The sequence below is a fragment of the Abramis brama genome (assembly GCF_963993115.1).
Source record: "Abramis brama genome assembly, chromosome: 13".
NCBI lineage: Eukaryota > Metazoa > Chordata > Actinopteri > Cypriniformes > Leuciscidae > Abramis > Abramis brama.
Genome location: NC_139975.1, coordinates 22,715,933 through 22,740,676, shown reverse-complemented (window position 1 = coordinate 22,740,676; position 24,744 = coordinate 22,715,933). Strand labels below are relative to the sequence as shown.

At 39.5% G+C, this 24,744-nt stretch overlaps 1 protein-coding gene across 1 annotated transcript in view; it reads right to left on the bottom strand.

Annotated features, from left to right (window-relative positions):
• The window catches only part of fat2 (FAT atypical cadherin 2), a 50,899-nt gene that overhangs the window by 11,019 nt on the left and 15,136 nt on the right, over positions 1-24,744 (bottom strand). Inside the window, exons 7-19 of the mRNA XM_084133296.1 lie at positions 20,561-20,700; positions 20,101-20,376; positions 19,534-19,744; positions 15,271-19,308; positions 14,844-15,040; positions 14,343-14,496; positions 13,545-13,778; positions 10,692-11,078; positions 6,642-6,853; positions 5,409-5,546; positions 5,109-5,252; positions 3,343-3,540; positions 1,561-2,362 (exon numbers count right to left, since the gene is read on the bottom strand). Coding sequence (XP_083989422.1) covers positions 1,561-2,362; positions 3,343-3,540; positions 5,109-5,252; positions 5,409-5,546; positions 6,642-6,853; positions 10,692-11,078; positions 13,545-13,778; positions 14,343-14,496; positions 14,844-15,040; positions 15,271-19,308; positions 19,534-19,744; positions 20,101-20,376; positions 20,561-20,700 — 7,131 coding nt within the window. The remainder of the gene's footprint in view (positions 1-1,560; positions 2,363-3,342; positions 3,541-5,108; positions 5,253-5,408; positions 5,547-6,641; positions 6,854-10,691; positions 11,079-13,544; positions 13,779-14,342; positions 14,497-14,843; positions 15,041-15,270; positions 19,309-19,533; positions 19,745-20,100; positions 20,377-20,560; positions 20,701-24,744) is intronic.

The following is a 24,744-nucleotide window of genomic DNA, read 5'->3' as shown; positions in this document are numbered from 1 at the left end:
CAATAAGTTATGACAATGTGTTTTTACATTGCTTTAACTCATCAAAACAAGTTTAGCAATTTTCTACTTTTTTAATAAGTTATACAAGATTCAACTCATTTAAGTCAGTTTAATGTAATTTAAGTTGAAATGACTTAAACATACAAGTTGATTGTACTTAAATTTAAGGTTTCGTAAGCATAACTTGTGCATATTAGAATGATTTCTGAAGGATCATGTGACACTGAAGACTGGAGAAATGATGCTGAAATTCTGTCATCACAGGAATAAATTACATTTTAAAATATATCAATATAGAAAACTTTATCAAACTTTTCACAATTTTATTTGAAATTGTACTAGTATTTCTCAGTATTGCTGTTTCACTGTAGTTTCGATAAAAAAAATGTCAGCATAAGAAAATCTATAAAAAAAAAATCTTACTTACACCAAACCTTTGAACGGTAGTGCACATGAAAAACAAATCAATGAAAGCACATAGTGCCCAGGAGCTGTCAAGATCTAAAAGAATAAATCTAAAATAAAAGTATCAATGTAAATACAAAAGTACTGTAAATGTAATGTGTTTGCTCGTGGTGTTTGTGTAATCAATAGACTGATTTTGCAGTTATTATTCAAAAAAAATTTTCCCCTTTGGCATAGCCCTCAAATCTTATTAACGTTCTCATACATTTAAATATAACGTGCCACAACTCGTGGTCAACACTTGACGTTAATTGGTTCTTGTATGTCTCATGTCACACACAATGAGCATGTGCAAAGTTGTCATATAGCTTCAGACACCTCGAAGTATAATAATAATAAAGTCATATAGACCTATTGGTTCTCAACCCTTTTGACTCTTTTCACACAAATGCCCCATGACTTTTCCAGTCATTCATCATTTACTGGATAAGGATTAAGGATAAAGATTAAAAATATATATATATTCTTACAATTTCTACCAGATAAAATATTTTAGACCTTGGCATAACTGGAAAGAAAGTAAATACATTATAAAATTACCCATGACATTAAGATTTTTTTAATTTACATGACTTTTCTAGGACTAGAAATCAAAACTTCATCATTCATGTTTCCAATACACAGGGATCCTAGTTTTTCAAAGACAAAAACTTAATGAGGGGGCAATTTTAAGAAGTATATTGAGTATTTCGATTTCAGTTTAAAGCTTGTTTTGACTCATTTTAAATCATTTTAAAGAAATCTTGAAGTTCCCTTGTGGGCCCTGGCCCTCTGATTGAGAACCACTGATATAGACTATTGCTTTTTATCCTTATTGGAGCTTGAAAGCCCCTGGTCACAATATGTTTTTTGTTGTATGAAAGGATGCAGCTTGAAATATCTGCTAAATGTTTTCTTTTGTGTTCCCTGGACAATGAAAATCCTATGATTTTGGAATGACATGAAAGGGCATTTCATTTAAGGTTAACTGTCCCTTTAAGGTAAGCCCAGAGCAGTCAAAACAAAGGTGCAACTAAGTGAGAAACTTGATCATATTCAGGGCCTCGGGGTTTATCCTCAGTGGAATGCAGAATACGAGGCTGGTGGTCTGCCTACCATTGCAGGAGCACACGCTCTCCCAGCTGTGCTGCGGGGTGATGAAGTTCGCCCGTGCTGTGGCGTAGTTACTCATTCTCCCCTGCCTCATCACTACTGCGTTCCTGCAACCACGAGGTGGGCAACCAGCGCCCACACAACCATCATGCTTCAGTCTCAAGACATTCAAACCCAGTGTATCTTCTACATTTGAAAGGACCCCAGTCAGGCGTTGAACAGGCACTGGCTGGACGGAGCCATCCTGAGCTCGACGGACCAGCAGTACCTCCATGTTGACGGAGTTTGGCTGTTGTTGCAAGCTGGCGATGTGGAGCTCTTGTCTGGGTATGTTTAACTCAAAGCCCAGGCTGCGCTGGAGGCCTCTCCAGTGATCAGACACAAACTCTTCAGCCGAAAGTCCAGCCAACTGCAACGTAAAGCCCTGATCCAGAGCATGTTGAGTGCCAGCCCAAACATGGACCTTCACTCCAGCCCAAATGCTAAACGTTCCATCGGACACGCTCACGTTCAAGTGGTACAGGCCTGGCTCCAGGTCCTTTTCCACCACGATCTTTCCATCCACCGTGTCCACAGAGAACAGGCCTCGGTCCGGGTCATCAGAGACCAGTTTGTAGGACAGGGTGTCTTGGGGATCTTGGTCCGTAGCGTGCAGCTTGCCGATGACACGTTTGGAGAACGTCCCCCCAGTGGTGGTGATGAAAACCTCCAGTGGAGACACAGTGGGTGGATATCGACTCTGCTCTGTGATGTTGATCTTCACCACGCATATAGAGGACAGCGGAGGGTGGCCGCTGTCAGTGACCTGTGGAGATGATATTTATGTGAAGTGTGAAAAAAACATTGCGACGTGTGAACAATACACTGACCTTTGAGGAGTTGCTTTAAATAATTTAAGATGGTGTGGTAAAATCCCTGGCCCACAGATAACAATCAAGTTTACAACCATAGGTCAGCTTGTGCTACACCATACAAGTCATATTTCATTTAAAGGGATGGTTCACCGAAAAAATGTAAGATTCTTTCATCGTTTATTCGCTCTTATGTTGTTACAAGCCATATGACTTTGGTTTTTTATTCTGTGGAAGACAGGAAGGAGACGTTTTGAAAAATGTTCATGCTACTCTTTTCTGTATAATAACAGTGAATTTGATTAAGAATGCTTTTGAACTTCCAACGCAATTCTTGAATTTGAATTTAGGTAGTAAAAAAGGATTCGGGATTCCAATTCCAAACACTTTATTTTACAGTGCCCTTGTTACACACGTTACATGTAGCTACTATAGTAATTATTATATAATTTGTGCATAATTACATGCATACAGCCGTAAAAGGTTACACTTTATTTTAAGGTGTCATTGTTACAGTGTAAATATATATTTAAGTACTGAGCAATATTAAGCAACTACATGCACTTACTATAGGGTTATGGTGGGATTAGGATTTGGTTGCATGTAATTATGCATAATTTACTGTTATTACTATGGTAAGGACACTGTAAAATAAAGTTCCACTGGAATTCACCATGCTGATAAACAGAAAACTGCCTAATTTTAGTTGTGCTTCATATATTGCTATGCTATTGACAAAAGACCCACAAAAAATTGCCCACAAAATTTTGCTGACATATTGCTAATGTTACCGCACCATTAGAACAACATAAGGATGGGTAAATTATAACAGTCTTTCATTTTTTGGTTGAACTATTCCTTTAAACTTATAACAAGCATGTGTTGTAAACATGTGTTGTACTCGTAACTGAAGTTAATGAATGAAATCTTTCACCTGAATTTTTAGCAGATGTTGAGGCTTGCCTCTTCTCCTCAGCGGGGAGTATATGGACAGCAGTCCTCCTTGGTCAATGAGAAAACTCTTGTCCTCATTTCCCGAGACAATATGGAAGGAGAAGGGAGGGCCGTTCTGAGGCGTATCTCTGTCTGTTACCAACAGCTGCAGAATCCCACTTCCAACAGAAGCCCCTTCCTGTATCCAGAAAAACACCATTAATCAAGCCGCACATGCTTGGGAAAATAACATCTGACTTTTAGGAAAGTTGTGGCTTTCTTGTCCTTTCTTAAACAAATAGCATAAATACATTATTTTGATCAGGATGATTCTTGCTCTGAAGTCAGTTTTATTGTATTCTATTGCTTTGGCAACACAATGAGTCTTGGTGACCACAGACAAATCATCAGAATTGTTGGAAAATAATAACCATCAATCTGCTCCGATGTTGTTATGTTTCTTTCTGTTTTTCAAAATCAATAGCGTATTTCTGTCACATGACTCATTTTTAATGCCAACAAAAAAAGACATTCTGTCGAAATGAAAGAACAGCCAGAACAGATGGTGATTTTTATCACTCTGTCTGCATTTGTCAACAAAATGCTACCGATTGGAATGACATGTGCTCCTCGTCTCCGTTCAAGCTGGCACAACTGGAACAGGTAGCCTAATTGAAACAGAATGCTTGGCTGGCAGAGCTGAGCCAAATTGTTACTGACCTCCTACATGGTGCCAAATAGCCGCTGCACTCTAAAGACACAGACACCTTAGGTGAGGTAAATGGGGTGTGAGAAATATTTCCAAGTCAGCAGAGTTGGCCCTATAATTAGAAGCAATGGATCCGGCTGACTCTGAAGGGGTAAGCAGACGGTCTGAATGCTGGCACAGAAAAAAAAATGCTATATTATGCATGGCTGATTGGCCTGAACTCTTGCCTTCCCCTATGCCCATGTGCAGCTTAGAGCAGAAATGAGATGACAACTGTGTCCGAAACTTGAAAACAAAGCAGTATATGAAGGCATCTGGTTGGTTTTGGCACTTTTGATGTCCCACAACACTATGGGCCCTGTCATACACCCGGTCATACTATTTTTGCTAGTTTCAGCCTGACGCAGTTATCATTTTCACATCCTGTGTCACATTTGCGCCCATTTGTGCGCCCATGGGTGTGTTCAGGCGCATTGTTGCCATTGACCAACTGAATTATTTGTTTTGCCATTTAAAGAGCACATTAGTAATATGCGCCTATAGGCGGGTGCACAAAGCGCGTCCACTCTGCTTATTACACACACAGGCGGCAGCACACAAACATGCCAAATATTAAAAATAAAAGGATTACAATGTAAAAGATTATTATTGTGTACATAAAGACATGGTGGAATCCGGCTTGTCCCGTAGATGGTCTACTTGCGCGCTTTAACCTCAGCAATCCGCAATGGCGCGAAACTGGATTTTAAAGGGAATGAGAGATGAGACTCTGATTGGTTTATTGCATGTTACGCCCAAAACACACCCATTACTCATTAAGAGAATAGGGACAACCCTTTTAGACAATATTTCCGTCATTAAACTATCAAAAGTGGTCTATCAAAACCATGCGCTTAGATTGTTAAAATAGATGCGCATTTGAATTTGTTCTAAATTGTTTGCCGTGATATTATGGTGTCTTGGAAGACTTAAAACTGTCTGTTTGAAGAAAGTCAAGTCATTGACTAGCTTTGCAGGGAGGCAAGAAGGTAGGTTTTGGAGGACGTGTGTGTTTTTACCTGAAGAACGAGGCTGTGATTGATCTGGGAGAACGTCGGTGGGTTGTCGTTGACGTCAGATACGGTCACTGTCACCTGGACGGCAGAGGATAAAGGGGGATCGCCTTCATCGGCAGCTTGCACAGTTAATGAGTAGTGCGTTATCTGAAAGGCGAGGGGCTGTGTCAGTGGGATTTTGAAGATATGAACAGTCAAATATCCACAGCAGTGATTAAAATGTTTATCTGTGATCAGAGGATATAACTAAATCCCTGATAAAACTAGCAAGTACGTGTTCTGGGTTGCGATTCAGAAACTCACCTCTTCCCTATCCAGCATGGAGCGGACCGTTATGTGTCCGGTGCGAGGGTCGATGCTGAACTGCTGCTTTGGATCACCGTTCACAATGGAGTATATGATGAAGTTATTCGGAGGTCCATCAAGGTCGACGGCACTTACCTGAGAAAAATGCACAGTGAATGAAAGGAAGATGAGCACACCTGAGTGGTTTAAGCAAGCTTTAAAGCTCTGGATTACTGCCGATTCTTCTAATCCAGCGGTCTGCATCAGACACGCCTAATGTCCCAATGAATATCTGAAAAGGCTGTGAGTGTCCATTAGCTGATTGCTGCATTCAAAATGTTTTTCTGATTGCTTAAATGACAGATGCGGTAAATCATTTGCTCAACAGCTGGCACAATAGCTTGTTTCAATCCCGTCACCAGATTGACAACAGCTGTCTTTACTTTGCTTCATTGAAAGCATTGTGGAGAAAGTCTGACACACATTATTTGTGAAATCAAAGGTAGGCCTACTGTAACAGGATAACAGCCAAAAAAAAAAAAAAAAAATCATACTCTTTTCTCTTGTTTTCCGTTAAAAAAAGCATACTTAAAACTAGACACATTCAGTGTTAAAAAAAGGGTGAAATAAAATAGAATATAAATATTTAAATGAACTTAAAATGGTAACACTTTACAATAGTCTCATTTATTAACATTAGTTAATACATTAAATAACATGAACTAACAATGAGCAATACATTTGTTACAGTATTTATAAATCTTTGTTAATGTTAGTTAATAAAAAATCCAAACCATTTTGTGTTCATGTTAGTTCACAGTGCATTATCTAATGTTAACAAATACAACTTTTGATTTTATTAACATTAACTAAGATTAATAAATGCTGTAGAAGTATTGTTAATTCTTAGTTCACGTTAACTAAAGGAGTTAACTAATGTTAACTAATTAAACCTTTTTTCAGTTTTCAGTTTTTTTTAGTAGGCTACTAAAATTACTAAAACCAAAACTTTTAAATAAAAAAAATCAAGCTAAATAGAACTATTAATATATATATATATATATATATATATATATATATATATATATATATATATATATATATATATATAATAAGGACAAAAGCTCATAATTAAATTATTAAACTTAATTATAAAAATAAAAAAATGATAAATACTATTATAGTATATAAATAATACTAAAATAACACTAGATTATTTAACCAGCTGTTTCTAAAATAAACGTGTGATACCTGCAGAACCATGTCCTCAGGTGAAATGTCCTCTGCAATCACGGTTCTGTAGCTACTGCTGTTAAAGACAGGCGGGTTGTCGTTGACGTCTGTGATATTGATGATAACCGTGGCAATGTCAGTGAGCTGTGGTTTGCCCCTCGCCCCTTCCACTGACAGGTAATACTCGCGGCACAGCTCAAAATCCAGCGCAGCCTTCAGCGACAGCAAACCTGTGGCACAGAGCAACAAAATAACATCCAGTCAGTCCTGGCTGGCATTCTCAGCTCTTCTCAGAAAACATCCAGCATACATCTATCTCTTTATCAGTTTGCACAGATATACTGATCAGTTGGTTAAAAGTGAAAAAACAGCAGAGAAAATGTAAGTTTGTTCTGAAAGCACCATTTACTTTGACAGTTTTGGCTTAAAAATGCTTCACATTCAAAAAAGGCTTGACATTGCTTCATAAATGTGTGAACAATATTGGCAAAATACAAAATATCTTGATGAGTTTGTTTGCAGTTTCCCAGTGATAGAAGCACATCTGATCTTGGGGTTTGATGAAGAGCTTTATTACAATTCTCATGTAAACTAATGTGAAATGTGATTTATTGTTCAGTGTCTATTTCTGCTACTGTGTGCCTAATATCCATGTTCAGTATATAATAGTGCTGAATGAAAAGTTCGGATAGAATGGGAGTTATAGCATTTCAATATACTGTATGTAATACTGGCTGATTTTCTTTTATCGCTGTATAAGCTGACTACCTACATTCAATCTTGACTAATAACTCTCATGTACTTCCCAGTGGAGTTGGACTGAATGCATGACATCTGTTTTGCAATTTTTGCATTTCTGTTTTTGCAAAGCGCTTGATTTCTACAAGAGGCTGATTCATCTAAAGTATTTGAAAATCCGGTGGGATTTGCTCTGTGCATTATGGGTAGACACTGCTATTGGACTTACTGGACCTCTTGCTGATCTGTCTGCTCACATTATCAGAGTAAAACAAGATGGAGCAGAACATCAAAAGCATAGGCATTCTTGATTAAAGCTCAAGAATCGAGTTTTCAGTGCAAAATTGCTCTGTGTAATGTTTCTTTTCATTGATTGATGTTGTGTCACTTAATGGCTTTCTTAAAGATCCACCACCATATTATAAACAGTGCAGTGTTTGTCCTTGGCACAAGTTCTGTCAATATAGGTGTGTTTGTGCTTGTGTTGAACATAGAGCTTTTGTTCCATGCAAGAGTGGACAGCCATAGTAATCCTCGTCTAAGCAAAAGGAACACTTTTCAGTGTCAAGTGTGATGAAGATGCATCAATGTTTTCCGTCTTTAGCCATGAATGGCTGACTAGGGCTTAACGTGTATTTGTAGATCATTTAATTGGAGCGTGATGGAGGCTGTTATGGGAACAAATGGCTCAGCCTTCATGAAAATAACAGTCCATATGGACTGCAGTAACCATCAATGTCAGACATCAGATTACGTCTGGTCTTAATTTTTATTTTTAATTTGGTTCGAAAGACACAGGCCACTGTTCTTGCCGTGAGAGAGGCAATGTGACACTGAACCGTGGGTAATAAGATGTAAAACTGTGACATCTACTGGAAGATGCAAAAACCATGTGCTCCATAATGTCTAAAAACAGTGTTGAGCTTTTCTTATCCTCTGATGTTGATGTCACACATATGAATGTTTTAGTGACAAAGGATTACTTCCTTTCAGCTGTCACGTAATTTTGACTACACTAATTGTGTAGTTAATTTGCCTACAGTAACCAGTGCTAAATGAGTCACTACTGTAGCAATCTATTAACCTTTTTGAACATGCAAATGTTCACCCATCAGGTTAAGGTATGCACGCGATATTCTTATTTTTATAGTTGTTCTTTTTATTAGTGAGTCATTTTAAAATTGCTGAGGCAAACTGATTTTTTTAAATACTAAGGGAATCTTTCCTAAGGCTATTTGCAATGAGACAAACATAACAGGTAACTGTCTATACCTCCCAAACAGGTATTGTGTTGTTAATCAAATTATGTTTGTTTACCAAAGTAGGCCTGGTAATTGTCTAATATGGTGATAAATGATACTAATATATGATACTAATATATATTTTATATATATATATATATATATATATATATATATATATATATATATATATATATATATATATATATATATATATATATATCATGATATCATGAAAATCATCTTACTCATGATTCCATCAGTGTTACTAGTTCTTATTATGTTTAATTAGGTAACTGCCAACAGAAAATTAAATTAATTTATTTTTAATCCTACAATTATTCAGTTTGACCTTGCATGAAATGAGAAAAAGGAAAGTGTAATACAGTGCAAGTGGTTTAATGTATGATTGATGAGTTTCATTTTCACAAACAAATAAACAAATAAATGGGAATGCCAGTGCAACTGTAAAATGGCTCAATTTCTTCATGCTACACACACACACACACACACAAAGGTAAGACAGGGAGAACAATCGAAGATGAAAAGTTTGACAACTATTATTAAAAAGCCTCAGGTCTTCTTCAAAGAAGGGGAGATTTCTATTGAAATGCAGTGGATACGGTCAAATCATGCAAACTTCACCAAAGGAGTTCACTGTACCTGAAAGGAAATATTGCTGATTCAACACTGAAGAACTGCTTTTGAACTATGAATCATCTAATCTATTTTATTCACTATCTTATTAAAGGTTTTTCTAGATGACACATCTTTAAATGAATCACTGAACTCTAGGCAAAAAGAAAAAAAAGTCCAAAATATAATGCATACCCAGCAGATCTGAGCTTGACTATTATTTGCTATTAAAGTATGCGAAACTACACAGTGGACTTACAGCGCTTGGAAGGGAATTACCTCTAAATAGCCAATTGATTTATGCAGAATGCTTGCTATCAGGCAGAACTGACAGTTTTGTATTGTTTGACAACTAATAAAGAGTTTGGCTCAATCCTCGATAAAAGTCCTGCAGCATGAAGGCTCAGAGGATTTGAGATAAGAGGACAAGAGCAAGAAAGAGAGGGAAGACTAGGACTGAACAGATGGGAGTAAACAAGCTGACAAGTGCCTGTGTGGATTCAAAACATGTCAGCACAGGTTCTTTCATTTAACATTTACTCATGCTGAAGAACATTCCAGCTTTGCACAACAGCAATAAAGCCACAGAGGATCAATGGCGGCATGTTAATATATCTACTTTCTATGAATGCACATGGATCACAAACATCAAACTCAATGTCATTTTTTTTTACACTGACTTCAATTTATGTAGGCTACAGTTAAAGTCTTTTCAGTTCAGAATTTGGTCACACTTTAGATTAGGGTCCAATTCTCACTATAACTACCTACGACTTTTCCCTCAATAAACTCCTAATTACTGCTTATTAATAGTTAGTTAGGTTAAGTTTAGGTATTGGGTAGGATTAAGGTACTAATAAACAGCCAATATCCTTTAATATGCATGTTAAAAATCAAATAGTTAATAGTGAGAATTGCACCCTAAACTAAATTGTTACCTAGAATTTTTTGTAAATTTAATGAAATGGATAATGGAAAATAAATGTGTTAGAGATATAAAAACTTTCATGAAAACTATATTAGAATTTTCATACCGTTTATAAGAAAAGATTACATTTAATCACTTAAAAAAGTCATTTTTTACTTTACTTAGTTTCCTTACACCTTAAATACATAAGTGTATTTATTTAAGAATATTTTTACATTTATTTAGATATTTACAAATATTATTAACATTAATTCATAAATATCATTACGCTTTTATATCAATCATTATCAGTCAGTAACAGTTTTTTGTTGTTTCCACTTTGATTACATCATGATAATGTTAGGTCTATAATAATGGTTAAGTCAAACTACCAAAAACAAAAAACAAAACTACCTCTAAATTGAAAACATTTCGAAGTGTAAAAATACTGGCATGTTTAAAGCCTTGCCATATATTCCCTGATTCATCATTACAAAACATATTAAACATTTACTAATAAAGAAATCTAATTTAAAATGCCCTTACCTGTCATGGAGTTTATCTGGAATCGGCCATCTTCATTGCCAGAGAGGATAGTATATCGTACAGGCTCGTTATCAGTGCCATCTTTGGAGAGGGCGGACACGCTGATCACCTCCGATCCGATCCGGAACGATTCTGGGATCTGTGCAAAGTACTCCGAGCTGAGGAACAATGGCTGGTAATCACTCAGGATGACCACGTGTACTGTAATTGTGGCAAAGGAGAAAAGGCGAGGGAGGCCTCGGTCGGTGGCTTTAACTTTCATCTCATAGGTGAACTTGGTCTCGTCGGCTAGAGATCTCTCCAGTCTCAAAATGCCTGAGATTTCATCTAGGGAGAAGAAGCCACTGTCGGCGCCTTGAAGAGAGTACCTCACCTCTGAGTTTATACCTGGAAGAGTTATATAACATAATATTCTCAGTATTATAGTGCAGGAATAGCAGATCAACAGATGACTAAAAGCAAGAATTTAAGGTCTCAAAAGTAATATTACATCTGTTTAAATACACTAATAACTAGGCTTTAAGCCGAACTTCACATGAACAACATGTTTCATTGCATCCGCTTGTCGAAGGAAGTGTTAACAGCAGTATGAACTGAGAGTAATATCTATGGAATTAAGGTAATCAGCTAACCTTGCTGATAACCTTACCTGATATTGTTGCCGTTTTATTCGATTTAAATATATATATATATACAGTGAGGAAAATAAGTATTTGAACACCCTGCTATTTTGCAAGTTCTCCCACTTAGAAATCATGGAGGGGTCTGAAATTGTCATCGTAGGTGCATGTCCACTGTGAGAGACATAATCTAAAAAAAAAAAAATCCAGAAATCACAATGTATGATTTTTTAACTATTTATTTGTATGATACAGCTGCAAATAAGTATTTGAACACCTGAGAAAATCAATGTTAATATTTGGTACAGTAGCCTTTGTTTGCAATTACAGAGGTCAAACGTTTCCTGTAGTTTTTCACCAGGTTTGCACACACTGCAGGAGGGATTTTGGCCCACTCCTCCACACAGATCTTCTCTAGATCAGTCAGGTTTCTGGGCTGTCGCTGAGAAACACGGAGTTTGAGCTCCCTCCAAAGATTCTCTATTGGGTTTAGGTCTGGAGACTGGCTAGGCCACGCCAGAACCTTGATATGCTTCTTACAGAGCCACTCCTTGGTTATCCTGGCTGTGTGCTTCGGGTCATTGTCATGTTGGAAGACCCAGCCTCGACCCATCTTCAATGCTCTAACTGAGGGAAGGAGGTTGTTCCCCAAAATCTCGCAATACATGGCCCCGGTCATCCTCTCCTTAATACAGTGCAGTCGCCCTGTCCCATGTGCAGAAAAACACCCCCAAAGCATGATGCTACCACCCCCATGCTTCACAGTAGGGATGGTGTTCTTGGGATGGTACTCATCATTCTTCTTCCTCCAAACACATTTAGTGGAATTATGACCAAAAAGTTCTATTTTGGTCTCATCTGACCACATGACTTTCTCCCATGACTCCTCTGGATCATCCAAATGGTCATTGGCAAACTTAAGACGGGCCTTGACATGTGCTGGTTTAAGCAGGGGAACCTTCCGTGCCATGCATGATTTCAAACCATGACGTCTTAGTGTATTACCAACAGTAACCTTGGAAACGGTGGTCCCAGCTCTTTTCAGGTCATTGACCAGCTCCTCCCGTGTAGTTCTGGGCTGATTTCTCACCTTTCTTAGGATCATTGAGACCCCACGAGGTGAGATCTTGCATGGAGCCCCAGTCCGAGGGAGATTGACAGTCATGTTTAGCTTCTTCCATTTTCTAATGATTGCTCCAACAGTGGACCTTTTTTCACCAAGCTGCTTGGCAATTTCCCCGTAGCCCTTTCCAGCCTTGTGGAGGTGTACAATTTTGTCTCTAGTGTCTTTGGACAGCTCTTTGGTCTTGGTCATGTTAGTAGTTGGATTCTTACTGATTGTATGGGGTGGACAGGTGTCTTTATGCAGCTAACGACCTCAAACAGGTGCATCTAATTTAGGATAATAAATGGAGTGGAGGTGGACATTTTAAAGGCAGACTAACAGGTCTTTGAGGGTCAGAATTCTAGCTGATAGACAGGTGGTCAAATACTTATTTGCAGCTGTATCATACAAATAAATAGTTAAAAAATCATACATTGTGATTTCTGAATTTTTTTTTTTAGATTATGTCTCTCACAGTGGACATGCACCTACGATGACAATTTCAGACCCCTCCATGATTTCCAAGTGGGAGAACTTGCAAAATAGCAGGGTGTTCAAATACTTATTTTCCTCACTGTATATATATATATCGTGAGATAAACGTGTTCGTGAGAAGAAGAAAAATAAAAAACTTTTAGATATCAATCTGCATATGTCCTATGTTTCATCCGTACGCCACTTCTGACGCAAATCCTACGCAAAGTTTTATAAATGAGGCCCCTGAACCGGTTGAAACCTTGATTTATGTTTACATGGCAAGATAGTGTTCACATTGACTTTGCACATTTGTGCATTACTTATGCTTAGAAAGGATAATATCATTAAATCGCTTGTTAAAGACGTATTACATAAGAGCAAAGTAGTTCCAATTCACATGAATCCCTGTGACGGTACTCTACAAGTTCACACACATCTCCAGGTGTGGTCTGTACCTCCCTAATCATGTTTTTCTGTCAGAGCCTTCAATCCTACATCAAACACTGCATACCTTTAGCTTTTCAACCTGCATGTGAAGGGTCAAAGAAAAAAGCTGAGGGGCTTTTAATACTTTCTGAGTGGATAAGTCGAAAATAGTCTGTGTGCTTTGCTTTAAAGCAGCCATTCGTGACAAGAGAAACAGTGCCATACCTGTGTCTGGGTCTTTGGCATAGATGACAGCAATAGGTGTCCTAATCGTGGTGTTGTCAAACACAGTGATGTCATAATGGCTCGTGGAGAATTGTGGCGGGTTGTCGTTCGTGTCTTTTACCATGAGTGTGACGTCTGCCTGACAAGAGCGCCCACCACCATCAGTCGCTTTGACAACAAGATCATACTCTGATTCCCGCTCCCGGTCCAAGACAGCAAAGGTGAATAGCTCACCTTAAAAAAAGAAAAGAAAAAGCATATGCTTGAAACTAGGCTTTATTAAAAAAAAAGGACAATAACAGGGAACGGTTAAACACTGTGTTGTAACATGTAGGGTATTTAAGACAAGCCCTGACTAGTTATTTATTTGATAGATGTGTGCAACAGATTATTTACTTGAAGTTAGTGGTTTCATTTCTTTACCATGGCTGCAAAAACAAAGAAAGTTGTTGTTTCAAGAAATTTACACTACAGAGCCGGACAAGGTCCTTTGTTTCTATTTGCCTGAAGCATTTCCTGCATCTTGTATCTTGTTAACCCAAAATAACCGTCTTAAAAGATGTTACATTTAGATAGGTTGTTCTGGAAGAGATTAAGTCATATAAACGTATCATAAATCAAGTAATCTCATTGTTTAAAAGGAATTCCAAAAATTCCAAATGTCCTGGGAAAGTTGCTTCTTATCTTCTTTGTTGGTTTTGATTTCCTTGAACAGTAAGTAAAATCAATCTCAAACCTATCTCAAACTGCAGTGAATGCTACTAGAAATCTGGGGAAGGATTGAGTGATCAAAATTACCAGTTTTGGAGTTGAGTTGGAATTTGTCTGAATTAGGTCCATGAAGAGTGAATGACACCTGGCCATTTGTTCCAATGTCGGGATCAGAAGCAGAGATCTTCAGGATGAACAAGCCTGATTGGGAATTCTCCACAACTGCCTCTGTATAAAGTAACTGGGAAAAGTGGGACATTTTTCAGTAAAATAGGTTGCCATCAACCAACATCAAATTTCAGAATTTCTTCAGTTTAGGTTCTAGTATGTAGGCCTTTCTACAGGCACTTTTATATCCCATGTCGGAATACATTTATTATTATATATATACAGTATATAAAAAAAAGAATATCACATTAAAGCAGTCTTTGAAAACTTTTTACCATGTCTTCATCTATGTATCTATCTGTTTGTCCGTCTATCCTTTATTTTTTTATAGATCCACAGGGACAAGACTGCCCATAGTTGAAGAAACACACATAAACATGCAGACACATACTGATATCTTCTGGAGAATGCCTGACTTACTTGCTCACACAAAGGACTGTTGTCATTGAGGTCAAGAACATGGACCTCAACATTGGCAGAGGTTTGAAACCTTCCATCTGTGGCTGTTATCTTAAGGGTGTATTTGTCTTTGTCTTCCCTGTCAAGCGGACTTTTGGAAATCAATGTCCACTCCTCCCCTGCTGCTGTGACTGAGAACTGGCCCAGTGGGTCTCCCTCTTCAGAGATGAAAACAGCAACAGTATGTGTTTAAAACCAACATACATCATTTTGCCCATGCAAAAATGTTTATACAACAGTCAAAGTTGAAGTAAAATGTCAAAGCTGAATTGTAAAGATAGACAGCACAGAATAACTATTAGAACTCAGTTTCATTATATTAATAGTGTTATATTAACATTATATTAATAGACAATAATAATTTAACTAAACCAGTGACTTTGCGTACCTGTTATATAACACACAATCTGTCTATTATCTGCAGACACATCTTTATCAGCAGTTGTCAGTGTCACAATGGTTTCTCCAGGCCTGCTGTTCTCTAGGATGGACCCTTGGTACAGTTCCTCTGTAAACTGAGGTGGGTTATCATTTTCATCGGTGATAGTCACCTCAACTAGAACTGAAGAGGTCAGTTTGACAGTGTCGCCATGATCAGTGGCCACCACATAGAATCTATGAAGCTGTTTGGTCTCGGAATCAGCCTCCTTTAAGGCAGTAATCCAGCCAGTTTGCGAATCAATTGTAAACATGTCGCCAATATCATCTGACTCTGACTCGATTGTATATGAGACTTCTCCGTTGACGTTTGTGTCGGCATCATTAGCTGTCACTTGAATGACCGTGGTGCCGGGGGGCAGATTCTCAGTCAGGAAGGCCTTATAGGGGTCAGCCTCAAACATAGGCTGATTGTCATTAACATCTTGAACCTTTATTTGAACAGACACAAGTGATGCTACATCGGTACCATTGTGATTTCCTTGAGCGATCACATCAATCTTGTATATCTTGGTTTTTTCATGGTCAATGTTCTTCTGCACTACAACTGTACCGCTATCTTTGTCGACAGCGAAAGCATGTTCTTTGTTGCTGTCTATAGTGTTACCATCCACCAAGCTGTATATCAGTGGCATATCGGCATCCGCCTTGACTGTGCCTATCTCAAATCCGATAGGGAGGTCCTCAGATGCTGAGAAAGAGTACAATGGCTCGGTAAACCGGGGCAGAATGACCTCTGGTGGGACCACCTTGACCTGTACTGGCACAGAGGAGTTGTAAAAAGGAATGCCTCCATCTCGAGCCTTAACTTTGAAGGTGAAAATCTTATTCTCCAAACCAACCAGACTCTCTTTGACGCTGACCACTCCGGTAAAAGGGTTGATCTCAATAACATCTTCAGTAACCTCCTCCGCTTCTTCTACTGTGTAAGTGACATCAGCATTTTTACCTTCATCTGCATCATAAGCCATTATCTGTATCACTGGTGAGCCTTTGTTTACTGTTGATTGAATGGAAACCTGATACTCGGAGGCTTTAAATTGAGGGACGTTATCATTCTCATCTGTTAGAATGATCTTTACAGTGCAAAATCCCACTCTTCCTCCACCATCCTTAGCCATGACCTTAATCGCAATCACTCTTTGCGATGGATTTTCTCTGTCCAGTGACTGAGAAGTCACAATTTGTCCATCTTCATCGATGGAGAACTTCTCATCGGCAAGCTTGTTAATTATGGTGTAGTCTACACTGCCGTATGGCCCATCATCCGGGTCAATAGCAGCCAGACGGATCACACGAGTTCCCACTTCTGCGTTCTCTGCCAGATCTGCCTCGTAAATGTTCTGGTTGAAATAGGGGCTGTGCTTGTTGCCGTTTGTCATGTCAATGTTAACAGGGGCAGTCTTCTGAAACACACCATCGGAAACTGCAACGGTGAGGTTATAAAATGGATCCAGGTTTCTCTTGCACAAATTAGAGAATGAGATAAGTCCAGATGATTCATTAATAGAGAAATATCTCCCCTCGTTGCCAGACAGGATCTTATATTGGAGGTCATCCTTACTATCAGGGTCTGAAGCCTGAATTTTGATAACGATGTTGCCACAAGTGGCCATTTCATCAAGAGACGCCCGATAAGATGGCTCACTAAAATCTGGAGGGTTGTCATTGACATCTATGACGTTCACAATGATGTGAGCCTCACCGCTGAGCGGTGGTGAACCTTTATCTGTGGCTTTAACTTTCAGCGTGAACTGCTGCATGGTTTCATAGTCCAATACTTGCAATGTCACCAAAATCCCAGTTAGTGGGTCAATATAAAAAAAATCACTTTTGTCAATCAATTGGTAAGTTACCTCTGAATTCCTGTCTGAATCTCTGTCAGCAGCTGAGACCTGTAAAACAGATGTGCCTATTGGAAGGCCCTCAGACACATCTGTAATATAAGGCAGATTCTGAAAGACAGGTGCATTGTCGTTTATATCTTCCACATCAATCTCTACTTTGGCTTCGCTAAAGGTACCAGTCACCGAATCTGTGGCACGAACAGTCAAAATATGCTTTGTTTGAGTCTCAAAGTCTAGGAAATCAGTGACACTTAAGACCCCTGTTTTGAAATCGACATTGAAAAGCCTGGAGGCATTGTCTTCCTCTAGATTATAGATAAGGCCGTATCCTTCTGGGTTTCTTGCTTGCACATGCAGGATCGTTGTTAATGGAGTAATATTCTCAGGTAATTTCAAAGGGTAGTACAGGCTTTGAAATATTGGATGAGAACGATTTTGCACTTGGACGTGGAGTGTCCCAGCGGCTGAAAGACTCGGCTCACCATCATCTGATACCAGTACAGTGAGCACATAATTATTCATAGACTCAAAGTCTAAAGGTTTCTGTAATGACACATCCCCAAGATAAGAGTCGATTCTGAAGAGATTGAAATCATCCTCCAGTAAAAATATTATAGATCCATTCTCACCGAAGTCATCGTCGGTTGCTAGCACTTGGAAGAGAACATCCCCTGGTTCAGTTTCCTCCGATATTATCAACGAATGAGGCAAATTTGATATTTTCGGAGCATTGTCATTGATATCATCTATATAGACCTTAACACGAGTTACATCCACACGTGGTGGATGCCTCATGTCTCGGACCTCCACGGAAACATCGTACTCATCCCGTTCCTCCCTGTCAAATGGAACTCCGGTGGTCTGCAGGACTCCAGATGATGGAACCACTGCAAATTTCCCATGTGGGTTCAAAACGGTGTACTGCAAGGGCTCGTTCAGGTAGCTACCTGTTGCTCTCAGAACGGCTAAAATTTTCACAGATGCAGAGTTCTCCGGTACACTAGCTACATGCATCCTCTCCTCGAAATTCAGACTAGTCTTTGCTGAATTGGTGATATTGCATTTCACTAGGGTTGTGTCTTTATATAACCCATCGGAGGCAGTGATCTTTAACTCATTATGGGACTGTAGTTCAGATGAATCATTCACTGAGATTATTCCAGTGGACTGGTCTATTTTAAATGCATTTTTATTACTACTCTCCGAAATCATGTAGGTGACTGCTGAATCTGCATCATGAGCTGTCACCTGGATCACTTTCATGTCTTCAAAAACTGGTAAGGTGACAGCAGTTTCATAGACAGGTAAAGCAAATTTTGGGGGACAGTCATTAAAGTCCAGGACACGAATATTTATTCTGCATGGCTTGGAAGAAGTTAGCGATGGCTCGCCGGAATCCCACACCTGAACGCTGAAGAAAAATTCAGGTGTTGTCTCAAAGTCAACTGTAGTCTTTAAGAAGATGGTACCCATACTCGGATCTATTTTAAACACTTTCTGGGCTGCAGGCTCAAGGATTTGGAAGACCAGAAGAGCATTTGTGTCTTTGTCCGCATCTGACGCCTTGATCACTAACGGCGTGTTGTTCTCACCAGTCACCATGCTGTTTATGGGTGCAGACTCACTAATCTGCCCATAATACATGTCCTGGTGGAAAACAGGGGCATTGTCATTTTCATCTATCACATAAATGTAAATTACAGCATCAGATGAGACTCCCGCTGAATTTGTAGCTCTTATTTGCAGACGGTAGGAGGGGTGCTGCTCAAAATCAAGTGCATTTTGGACAGATAGCAGTCCAGAGTTGATGTTGATGTGGAATGTCCCATTGGGGTCGCCTTGATTGATCCTGTACAGCACTGAGGACGGACAGCTGGCAGAGACAGATAGCACAGGGGAGCCAGGAGGTATGGCTTCACTTATCTCAGTGATGTATTCTTCGGAGGAGAATCTCGGTGGCGTGGATTCAGACAGCTTTACAGTGATGGTAACGGGGCAGAGGGTACTGCGCTGGGGAAAGCCCTGATCTGTGGCTTTTACTGTGAGGTGATACTTCTCCTGCGGAACTCTGTCTAATGCATCAAATACACGAATGCTTCCCGTCTCCTTGTCGATTTCAAAGGCACCATCCACATTCCCACCTGGATAAAAAAGGAGATTATTTACTTTAAGAAAATGTTGTTAAATGTCAAAAACATTAAATGTGATTATCATTTTTAATTGCCACCCAAGATAATTTATAAATGCAACCTTAAAATTGAGTATTACGGCAAGATTTCATTAATTCATAAATGTGCTTGCATGAATGCTAAAGAAAAGTTAGTTAAAAAGCAAAGGCAATATAGTGCTCCAGGCTAATGTCTTACCAGAGTGAAAGGAATAAACAATCTCTGCATTGCTCCCTGTATCCTTATCCAGGGCTTTGACTCTTAGCACTTCAATGCCAGTGAGCGCCAGATTACTTATGGTGCCCTCATAATGAGTATTCAGAAAAGATGGGATGTGGTCATTACAGTCTTCTACATGCACAACAACCTTCGCAAAGTTCTTTTTTATAGGTATCTTGTCATCTCGTACCTGGAAAGATAAAGTACATGGGTCAATGTGTGTGGGGTGCAAGAGTTAGGGAGATCACTTTTGACCACTGATGACCCTTTTAGGCACTTTTTTGAGGTCAGGAATTTTTCAGGAATGTGGATTTATGGTTTTCCCCTGTGCTCTGACCCTTTCTATCTCATTATGCCAGGGACTCAAGATAATTATTCAAGATGATTTAACTGGACAAATAACAAAATGATCTCATGTCCATTTAATCAAAGTATAATTTTTGTCTGGCTTGTCTCTAATTGTAACAGATTGCTCTGGCCATTAATACTATTTACATAAGACCTTGAGATGAGAGTCTAGTTGAATCAAGTCAAGTGTCACTTTACCATCACAATCAGAGTATGAGCGGAGATGGTCTCATAGTCTAGCTCCTCTTTAATGACAAGCACACCACTCCTTTGGTCCAAGTGAAAGTACTTGAGGCTGTCTGTGTTGAGGCTGCTGTGGATGGTGTAAAAGAGTCCACTGTTGGCATCTGCATCATGAGCACTAATGTGAAGGATCTCCTTCCATGGAGATGTGTCCTCTGGCACTCTTACTTCATAGAGGCTCTTCAAGAACATGGGCCGATGCTCATTTATATCCACTACTTGAATGTAGGCCTAAGAGAACAAAGACAAACCACCAAACTTTCAGCTGTCCATTGGCTTAAAGTAAGACACATTAAAATGCAGACCTAATAACAATGGTAAATCTTTAATCTCACATTCTATATGCAGAGGTGCATGCTATGAATTTATTGACTCTGCGCTCAATGTGTTATAGATTTGGCATGTGTGCTCATACTTGAGTGGTTATGGCCTGAAATCCATCTGTGACTCTGACTGTTAAGTTGTAATGAGATTTTCTGCCAGCATCCAGACGTCTAGCTTTCACAATGCTCCCTGTGTTCTTTTCAATGTAGAAGTCCTGCTCTTCATCACCACCTAAGACAAAATATTAGCTAGTGGTTAGATCAGTGGTTCTCAACATGGGTCAGAGGTTTGTTATCAACCAACCACACAAATGTACATATTTAGGATAGCAAAATAAAAGCCTTATGAATTTTAAAAATAAGGTTTAAAAAACCCTTCCTGTGTCATTTATTCTTCAAAGGGCTTGCATCCAATCAATCTATATGGTATTTTGGTGCGTAATCATATGTTACTTCACTAACTGGTCGATTAAATAGTTTATGTGTTTGAATTTAATGTTATATTAATATTGTTTAAACGTATGCATTTCATTATTCCATAATTTATTTAGCCTTTATTTGGGTTTACAAATATGGTTTGAGCCATAGTGTACATTACTGACTGCTAAGATCAATATCAATTCAATATTATAATAATATTAAGTTTAATGCATTTTAATGTTTGATTTTAAGAGAAATGTTGTTTACTTTACAATACAACTTTACTATTTTGTTTCTGTTTTAGGTCACCACTCAGTGTCCAATATAAAATCTGCTGTATTAGAAAAAACATTGGGCCAGAATAACACATCTGATGGTTTACCATCGACACCTCTGAGTGAATCTTTGTGAGTGAACCCGTATACATTACTTCAGGGCTGAGTGAGTAACATGAAGTGTTATGACAGTAAGATTCAGTTGAAGTGTAATCCACAACAATCCTCTACAGTTAGCATTAGCAGAATAATTACATGACTATCAACAACAAAAAAGCCTTGATGAAAAGCACAAGCATACTGTAGATTTCACATTTGAGAGTATGGGTACCAATCACACAGTTGCTCTCTAACACCCACATGAGTCTTTGTTTGTTATGCCCATCCAGGTACAATAATGACAGAAAACAAGGTCACATCAGGAAACCACTCCTGAGACACTCTTCATACCATCAGCACTATTGTTTAAGGGAAAACATTTGGCACACGTATAAAATAGACCAGACGTCTTACTCAGTGGGGGCAAATTCGTGCCTGCTTTAACAGATGGTGTTTATTAAGCATTCCACCTATTGAAGGCTATCTGGTCCCATTTTAATACAACATTCATTTTAAGTGGCTCTTCACTATGTTTATTTCCAAACTTTACAAAGCAGTTCTCAAATGGATTAATCGTCCTCTTTGCTGAAGGACAACCATCTCTAATTTTGCCCTTGATGGAGACTTTGAGATAATTCTGAAAAAAAGCAAGATTGCTTTTTTTTTTTTTTTTTTTTTAATCAATACATAATTGGCTTCTCAAGGCCTGAAAAAGCTGCTACAGTGAAACAATGCCTTCAAACTAAATGATAAAAAGTTAGAGTTGGGGGTAAGGTTAAGCAGACTAGAGATGATTTTATGTAATCATTTAACTTCCAATACTGCACTGATTCACTGCTGTAACGATCACCAGCTGAAGCTGCCCTTGTGAGCCACCAGAGGGCAGTCCACATCAGACTATCATATTCACTCACTAACTACATTTCCCATAACTCACTGCCCGGACTCATCATCACTTATCACTGATCACATTCACCTGTACCTCATTCACTGATTGCATTCACCTGTCTCATCCTGTTAGTCTGTCTATATATACCTTGTTCATTCATTCACTCACCGCGAAGTCTTGTTAAGTGTTACACTGCTATTCTGAGCGTTTCCCTGGTTGTCTTGTTTCTTGTTTTTGGATATCTTGCCCTGTTTCCTGGATTACTCTCTTGCCTCTGGTCCCTGGATTACTCTCTTGCCTCTGGTCCCTGCCTGTTTTGTTTCTTTGTTTGTTTCTTTGTTTTGGACTGCTTTCCTGTGTATGACCCTAGCCTGTATGTTGGATTACGCCTCTGGATTGCCCCACAAAATAAAGCTGCATTTGGATCTCCTACTTCGTGTCTTTGAGCAGTACGTGACAGAAGACTTCGCCACACTTCAGATCCAGCAGCTATGACCTCCTGTAATACAGCAGTACGGATCTCACCTGATCTTCCCAGCATGAGCCGGGAGTTCGCTGGACAGATCGCGGCCTTAGCCCTGGATAGCCTCGATCTGTTCCAGTACACCTGGGGTTTTTTTCCTCTCGCTGCCTCTTGCTCTCTGGGTGACGAGGCTATTAAGTTGTTACCGGCTGGGGGCTAAGGAGGTCGACCCGAGGGAGCTCCCCGATCTCTCTGGTCTGGATTGGAGAGAGGCACTCTCCAGATGTCTGGAGAGCTTCCTTCCGTGGCACCCCCGTCCAGCCGAGCCTGCACTTCACGCCAGTCCAGCCGAGCCCGCACTTCACGCCAGATCTGCCGAAGCCAAGACAGCAAGCGACATGCCCGCCAAGCTAGAGCCCTCTTCACTGCTGGTCCCGTTCAGCACAGAGCCCTCTTCACCGCTGGTCCCGTCCAGCACAGAGCCCTCTTCACCGCTGGTCCCGTCCAGCACAGAGCCCTCTTCACCGCTGGTCCCGTCCAGCACAGAGCCCTCTTCACCGCTGGTCCCGTCCAGCACAGAGCCCTCTTCACCGCTGGTCCCGTCCAGCACAGAGCCTTCACTGCTGGTCCCGTCCAGCACAGAGCCTTCACTGCTGGTCCCGTCCAGCACAGAGCCCTCTTCACCGCTGGTCCCGTCCAGCACAGAGCCCTCTTCACCGCTGGTTCCGTCTAGTGATGGCCAAATGAAGCGTTTCAAAGCATTATTGCTTTCTGATACAATTGTGTCGAAAATGGTTCATTACTCGAAGCTTCATTCAGATAGAAATTACAGCACCATCTCCTGGTGAAGTAAATGTAATGCAACAAAGCTGACAACCATAAAATGCAAAGGCTTATATGTTAACGCCCCGTTTATGACGTGTTTACCGAGGCGTTCAAAGCTGAACCAGTGTTAGTGCTGTGAAACTCATTTATGTAGGTGAATTTTACAGATACTGATGAATTTCATGTGTTCACCTTGATAATAAAACATTAAGCATGATGTGTATGTGTAATTATTTCTTTAGACAAGGACAGAAGATCAGACCCGCTTAAAAAAAGTTGGAAACCATCACAGAAATTCTAATGGTTTCTATTAAAATACCAGTAGGAACCATTGGCTTTTACCATTTAAACCACTAAAGAATTATTTTTTGTAGTGTATTTGGGATATATTCCATTAGGATTTAATGCCCCCACCAATAGAGACCCACAGAGACCACTATAAATCCCATTACAACCAATAAAATTCCCATGAAAACCATTAAATCCATTAGAATTTCTATAATGGTTTCTATAGTTTTTTTTTTTTTTTTTTTTAGCAGGGCAGTATCGTGTGAAAGCTTTATCTTGTTTAGCTGTGGGAAGCAGTACTCTATAACTTGTTAACTGGTGGGACTGATATTTTTATATGTTGAAAAGGATGTGCTTGTGTTGTACTTGTATAATGTAGCAGAGGGTTTTTGAAGTTTCTGTCTTTGATGCATGTTTTTATGTAACAATGTTCATATGTTCTCTAATTAATAATAATAAAAAAATGTGTCAGAGGCTGTGCTTTGGGTACATGCAGAAGGCTTAGACAAAGTGTTCATTAAATGGTATGGTTTTTATTCAGAAATATTATTTATTTTTATTTTCTTTCTCGCTGGCACAACACTGAAATAAACTCAATCCACTCTCCTCAACAATAACGCCAATCCAAACACCGACTACAACCCACGGTGTTGCCATGGTTTGGCTTCACTTTTATAAGAAATACATCCGCCAGGTTTCAAACCTGTCAACACTGGATTGGGCAAATCAAAGCAGTCAGGTGGTTCACTACAAGAATGAAGCAGTGTGTTTGCTTCAGAAGTCATTTTCACGTGACTAGTGACGTAATGATACAAGCTCCGAAGCAGTGGTTCATTGCAAGGACCGTTCGAGTTTGAAGCAAGCTTCGGAGCGTCGGTGTCAGGCGTAACATCACTAGTTCCGTCCAGCACAGAGCCTTCACTGCTGGTCCCGTCCAGCACAGAGCCTTCACTGCTGGTCCCGCCCAGCTCAGAGCCCTCTTCGCCGCTGGTCCCGCCCAGCTCAGAGCCCTCTTCG